Source organism: Morus notabilis, unplaced genomic scaffold (genome assembly GCF_000414095.1).
Source record: "Morus notabilis unplaced genomic scaffold, ASM41409v2 Scaffold49, whole genome shotgun sequence".
NCBI classification, from domain to species: Eukaryota; Viridiplantae; Streptophyta; class Magnoliopsida; order Rosales; family Moraceae; genus Morus; species Morus notabilis.
The window spans coordinates 30,638-37,410 of record NW_010358054.1 but is presented as its reverse complement, the minus strand read 5'-3'; the positions used below and the strand labels follow the sequence as shown (position 1 = coordinate 37,410).

Below are 6,773 nucleotides of genomic sequence, written 5' to 3'. Positions count from 1 at the left end.
TCGTTGTTTCAAGCTCCCATGTTGCTTTCTCAGCCCCATGGTACTGCCACAATACTTTCACTAACAGAATCTCACGATGACGCAGACTCTTCATCTTCCGGTCAAGAATCTGAACTGGTGCCTCCTCGTATGTCGTGTCATACTGTATCGGAATGTCATACCATTGCACTACAGCTTCCGGATCAGGTTGACATTTCTGAAGCATGGAGACATGGAACATGCCATGCATGTGAGATAACTCAGGCTACAGGGCAAGACAATACGCCACAATACCGACTCGTTGCACGATCAGGAACGGTCCAATGTACCTTGGCGCGAGCTTCTTTTTCACACCAAATCGAACAACTCCCTTGCGTGGGAAAACCTTCAGCAAAATGATGTCACCTTCCTGGAATTCCAAAGGCCTACGCCTTCTGTCAGCATAGCTCTTTTGACGACTTTGAGCTGTTAGCAATTGTTCCTGAATCACAACTATCTTCTCATTGTTCTCTTGGACAACCTCTGGTCCAGTAGTGAGTCGATCCTCAGGTTCCAACCAACAGACAGGTGATCTATACGGACGACCATACAATGGCTTGATAGTTGTTGTTGCAGGCAAACTCAGCAAGGTGCAGGTATTTCTTCCAGTTCTCGCAAAAATCCAGAATACAAACACGAAGCATATTCTCAAGAATCTGAATAACTCTGTCATATTGTCCACCAGTCTGAGGATGAAATGTTGTGCTAAAGTTCAATTCTATTCCCATGGCTTCCTAGAAACTCTTTCAATACCTTGCATTAAAACGCGTGTCACAATTGGACGTGATCGACAACGGCACTCCGTGAAGTCTAACAACATGCTCTGGGTACAATTTAGCTAGAATGTTTTGAGAATACGTTGCATGGAACGGTATGAAATGCGCAGATTTCATCAACCTGTCCACCACCACCCAGATGGCATTGTGTCTATGCTCAATTCTCAGTAGTCCCATCAGAAAATCTATCGTGATGTGCTCCTATTTCCATCCCGGAACAGGTAGAGACTGCAACTCTCCAGCTAGCTTCTGATGTTCAGCTTTAATCCGGAGGCAAGTTACACATTCTGAGATGTACTCACGAACGTCTTTCTTCATGCCTCTCCACTAGTATTGCCTCTTCAGGTCCTGGTGCATCTTGGTACTTCCTGAATGAATAGCGTACCTCGATTTATGAGCCTCATGCAGAATTGCCTTCTTAATCTCATCCACTTTAGGAACAGCTAGGCGGTCGTGAAAGTACAGCGTCCCATCCTCTCGGATTCTCCAATCCTCAAGCTGCTCTCCATTTTGGATTCAAACCCAGATTCCTTGGAGATGAGGATCTTGCCACTGATTCTACTTGACTTGTTGCACAAGGGCCGGTGCGGAGATCAGATTATACACCATAGCCTGGTGATAATCCTCGTGATACTGGAGGTCATAATCGCTCACAACCTCAGTCCTCTTCCAGTCTTCCAGAGCTAATGACGCTTAAGTCCCCGAGGTCTTCCTGCTAAGGGCATCAGCTACCACATTAGCTTTTCCCGGATGATACTGTAGCATGAAGTCGTAATCTTCCATGTACTCCACCCACCTCCTCTATCTGAGGTTCAAATCTTTCTGAGTAAACAAGTACTTTAGACTCTTATGATCAGAAAAGACCTGAAACCTTGCTCCATAGAGATAACATCTCCATATCTTCAGAGCAAATATCATTGCTGCTAATTCTAAGTCATGCGTGTGGTAGTTCCGTTCATGTGGTCTCAGTTGGCGGGATGTGTAAACTACAACGCGTCCACCTTGCATCAAAACACAACCAAGTCTAACCCCCGAGGCGTCAGAGTACACCTCATATGGCTCCTCGGTATTAGGAATAGTCAGGACTGGTGCACTTGTCAGCCTTGCCTTCCATTCCTGAAAGGCATGTTCACTCGAATCTGACTTCTTTCTTGGTCATCCGAGTCATCGGTGCAACAATGCTCAAGAAGTCCTTTACAAAATGCCGATAGTACCCTGCGAGTCTGAGAAAGCTTCGGATCTCCACCACATTCTTCGGCATCTCCCACTGTAGCACAGTTTCAATCTTGGAAGGGTCCACAAAAATTCCTTGTCCTGATATCACATGACTAAGGAACTTTACTTCCGTCAATCAGAAGTCACACTTGTCCTTCTTTGCATACAATTCGTGTTCACGAAGAGTCTGAAGAACAATCCTCAAATGTTGTTCATGTTCTTCCCAAGTCTTCGAATACACCAAGATGTCATCAATGAAGACGATCACGAACCAATCCAAGTACGGCTGGAAAACATGGTTCATTAAATCCATGAATGCAGCCGGGGCATTCGTCAACCCAAATGGCATCACCAAAAAATCAAAATGTCCATACCGAGTCTGAAAAGCAGTCTTCGGGATGTCCTCCTCCCTGATTTTCAATTGATGATACCCAGATCTCAAGTCAGTCTTAGAGTAATACTGTGACCCACCCAACTGATCGAATAGCTCATCGATCCTCAGTAGTGGGTATTTGTTCTTCACAGTTACTCTATTCAATTGATGATAGTCAATGCACAACCGGAGGGATCCGTCATGCTTCTTCACAAATAAAACCGGTGCACCCCAAGGATAAGTACTATTCCTAAAGTACCCCTTTCCCGCTAGCTCTTCAAGCTGCTTTCTTAATTCTCTCATTTCAGCAGGTGCCATTCAGTATGGAGGAATAGAAATGGGTGCCGTTCCCGAAACCAAATTGATGCAGAATTTAATTTCTCAGTCCGGCGGTAAACCAGGTAGCTCTTCAGGGAATACATCTACAAACTCATCCACTACAGGTATTCCCGCACTGTCTTCAATCACCTCAGTTTCACCTTCTAGAGCAAGAAGGAAAGAAAAGCAGGTTAGGTTCCTCCGTCCTCCGACGCTGTATTTCAACAGTCGTTCTTCTAGGACTGGATTCATGTCCGCTTGATAAGCGATCATCACTCAGGAATCAGTCATCAAAGTCACTCTCCTATAGCAACAATCGACAATCACACCGTATCTCGCTAACCAATCCATTTCGAATACCACGTTAAACAGACTCATCGGAAGGATTACCAGGTCAGCTCTCAATCGCTCACCTCCAATCGTGATTTCACACGATCTGCACATACTAGCTACCTCCACACATCCCAGTGGGGAGTTCAACATCATTGGGGTTTCCAAACACTCTGCTTTCAATTTCAAAGTTTGGACAAATGAACTTGAAATGAAACAATGAGTAGCACCAGTATCAAACAGTACATGTGCTAGAGAATGAGATATTAGAATCATACCCTTAACCATCATAATACTGGCATGGCCTCCAGAACTACCTCCTGTCAGGGTATAAGCTTGTCCTTGCACTTTCCCCTTCCCTTTATCACTAATATTAGGCCTTTGGGTCGGTGGCCTATACTGTTGTGGTGGAGGTATCTGTACTAGTCCCGACACCTGAGGCTGAAACTGTGGGTACTGAGGTGGTCGGTAGGCTGGCACAGGAGGGTAGAACGTTGGCATTTACAGCTGCGACTGGTAACGTGGCATAAACTGCAATGGCCTCTCGTGACCATAAAAAGTATCACTCTGGGGCTTTTGAGTCTGCGGTTGATTTCGATTAGGACAGTTCCTCCTAATATGACCAATATGCCCACAGTGATGGCACTTTGGTCGGTAAGGATAATTTTTGTCACTCCCAGATGAACTACTACCACCACTGATCACGTCTCCACTGACCTGCCCATAATTACGGTCTCTTCTACCGCTCCGTTGTGGCCCACCCGAAGCAAAGGGTCCACCTGAAGTAGAAACTCGGCCAGCTGCTTCCTTGTTTTGCTGATAGGCCAAGTTATCTTATTTCACGCTTGTAGCAGCATCCACCAGGCCTTGAAAATTTCAGATCCTTAGAGGCACGAAGGGTCTCCTTACATTATTTTTCAGACGTTTCTCAAACTTCAGGCATTTCAAATGCTCAGATTCCACCAGAGATGGCGCAAAGTGGGACAAGTCATTAAACTTAGCCTTATATTCCCTTATCGTCATATCACCCTATTGGGAGGTCATAAACTCCAAGGCCTTTTGATCCCTATAGCTCTGAAGGAAGTATTGTTCATTGAAGAGAGTCTCAAACTGGTCCCAAGTCATTTCCGCAACATTAAGCCTTCCTTCTTCTTACTTGCTTCCACCAGTTGCTTGCTTGGCCTTCCATCTTATATACCGTGAATTTTATCCGATATTCCTCCGGCACTCCCATACTATCTAAGTGCTTAACTATGGAGTCTAACCAGAACACCGCTTCTTGAGGTCCTCCCTCACTATTGAATGTAGGGATAGGTGCACGCCTGAATTCCTAGAAGTAACTCTGCTTCCTGTCCTTGGCCGGTCGCTCATTCTGAGCTCGAGTGGCCATGCCTTGAAAAATGGCATACATGGTATCCAGGAACTCTTGGTTCTGTGGTGCCGGGTTGTTAACTGACCTACGACGCGACGGCATCTCCTTTATCTGAAAAGAAACTAGACTGTTCAGCGGATTCTGAATGTCACACATGTATGTACAATCCTGTGAATTCTTAACCTAGGGCTCTAATACCACTCTATCACACCCCGGAGCGGGGGTTGGTGATGTCGAGCTTGAATAGGGGTTGAACGCAAGAAAATAAAGGAAATTCCCGACGAGCCCCACACACTGAATTAAAATGAATTACAGGATCTTTTCATAGGATCTCGTTACCATACATACATGACATGTAAATAAATCATTACAGTTACAGACATCATCCACAGTCTAGAAATCCAAGTACAGGAGTTCGCAGAATTTAAAAATTCTTACATTTATACTCACAGGAGGATGAATACAATCCTCTCTCAACCAGGTGGTAGTAACTCAGCTACTCTGCACTGCTCCTAAAGTCTCCTAGGAGTGGTTAACATTTTTAAAACAGCAAAACATGAGCGAAAGGCCTAGTAGGATATATTTGAAATAAACTTTATAAATAAATAAGAAAGTGGTAAATGAGTAAGTAAATAAATGAGACATTCAGTTCCAACACAACAGCCGAAACCTCACATCATTTTTCTCAAAGGAAATATAATTGAAAATTATCGTATTATAGGCATCAGCAAGTAATTTATAGAAATTACTTACACAACCAAGTGTACAAGCCTTCCCGGGCCGGGTTTCGGGTTCTGCCCCTGAGGATGTACTCTCCACATCCTATCTAGGCCATCAGCGGGCTTACCGGTTCGTAAGATCTATTTCCTTAAGAAATTATTTATTAAACTTTATGAGATCGTTATTATAATCCCACGAACTACAACATGCCATGGGTCCCATGAACTACAACAAGACATGGGTTCCGTGAACTACAACAAGCCCTGACTTTCAAAGATTTTTGTTTTGCAATCGAGCCCCTTTCTTTAAAATATTTGCAAGGCCAAAACTCTTTTTGAAAATTATGCTCACAAGGAAAAGGGGTTAGAAATCCTACCTTGTAATTATCAAACCTGTGGCTAGCGGCGCACTATTCCAGCTTCTACTTCCTTAAGCCACTCAATCCGAGTCCTCAGCTAGCACTGTTACAAGATAATACTTTAGGATTCCAATCTCATCCCTAAAACAATTAAGTCTCAGTTATACCCTTTGATCTCCTATTAGTGTGTCATAATCAATTTCATGTTTCAAATCATCATTCCAAGGGTTTTAATTCCAAAACATGGATTAAAGATGCTAAGCCATTGACTTTAGGTTCCCAAATGAAGCTAATTTGGGTTTTCCTTAAAAATCAGGGTCAAACAGGGTTTTTTAGGCAAAACAGGTTCAAACCCAGTGTACACCGATCGATCGGTGACAGAGCAGTGCAACACCACCGGTCGACCGTGTTGGTAACCGAATCGAATTTGGATGCGGAAGCGTGGCGGGGAGGCATATCGTGTATAACAAAAATTTTCATAAAACTTTTGAGATACTCTATAGATTATATTAATTTATGCATGAATAAATTAATCTCATTAATTCATTTATTAAGAACTCAATCAGGAAAAATACTTGGAAGCCGACTCGAATGATAACTTGAATTCTTTGACCACGAACAGTCCTTGCTCCAATCTGTGTTTAGAAAACCAAAGTCTTCCACGTCAATTCCTTGAATTCATGAAGACGTGTGTGTGGGCACACATGAGACAAAACGGGTTACAATAAACACTCAAATTTCCACAAACACCAACGCATGCACGATGTGGAATTTTTTGGAGGAAAAATTTTTCCTTCTCTCTATAAGGGAATTTCGGCCAGCCCCCTTCAAGTTAGGTTAAAAATTATCTCACGCAATTTTTCATCGTATCTTATTTATAGAGTAGAAGTCAAACTTCTAGAAGGAATCAAATCTCTATCTTCTATTTGAATTTCGAACAAAAAATTCTCCTCTCTCTTATCTCCTTATGGCCAGGCAACCCTAGGGTTTCCTATCCCTGTGTGTGGCGCCAATTGCAGATAGGGAATGAAGAGAAAATCATCCTTTATCTTGTAGTCCAATTTTGATTCAAATTTAAATTCGAATTTAAGTCAAACTTAAATTAATTTGAATTCTAAATTGAACAACTTATCAAATAAGTTTAAAAGGATAAATTTAAATTATGTTCATGATTCAAATTTAAATTTAAATAATCACATTATTTAAATAATAATTAATTCTCAATTAATTATTTTTTGAGTATTTAATTTTAGAATTTCGTAATTCTAAAATTTCCATTTTGTCCTTTGTGTC

At 42.4% G+C, this 6,773-nt stretch overlaps 2 protein-coding genes across 2 annotated transcripts; both read right to left on the bottom strand.

The window, feature by feature from the left end:
• Positions 1 to 244: 244 nt before the first annotated feature.
• LOC112090286 lies at positions 245 to 2,700 on the bottom strand. Its single transcript, XM_024161205.1, has 7 exons — positions 2,157 to 2,700; positions 2,009 to 2,061; positions 1,659 to 1,910; positions 1,180 to 1,292; positions 772 to 915; positions 570 to 684; positions 245 to 388 (listed from the first exon to the last, which is right to left on the bottom strand). Exons 1-7 carry the CDS (start codon positions 2,698 to 2,700, stop codon positions 245 to 247), a joined length of 1,365 nt encoding a protein of 454 aa, XP_024016973.1.
• A 276-nt stretch (positions 2,701 to 2,976) lies between these two features.
• On the bottom strand, positions 2,977 to 3,531 carry LOC112090285. Its single transcript, XM_024161204.1, has one exon. The coding sequence runs from the start codon at positions 3,529 to 3,531 to the stop codon at positions 2,977 to 2,979; it is 555 nt and encodes a 184-aa protein (XP_024016972.1).
• Positions 3,532 to 6,773: the final 3,242 nt, after the last annotated feature.

Bases quoted from the DNA above. Each gene is read 5' to 3' on its own strand.
- LOC112090286 (XM_024161205.1), bottom strand. From the start codon at position 2,700: ATGGCACCTGCTGAAATGAGAGAATTAAGAAAGCAGCTTGAAGAGCTA. The intron at 1,911-2,008 runs GTACTATCGGCA...CATGCCTTTCAG, and splicing joins AGCTTTCTCAGACTCGCAGG to GAATGGAAGGCAAGGCTGAC. The intron at 1,293-1,658 runs GTCTTTTCTGAT...AATGGAGAGCAG, and splicing joins TCTATGGAGCAAGGTTTCAG to CTTGAGGATTGGAGAATCCG.
- LOC112090285 (XM_024161204.1), bottom strand. From the start codon at position 3,531: ATGCCAACGTTCTACCCTCCTGTGCCAGCCTACCGACCACCTCAGTAC.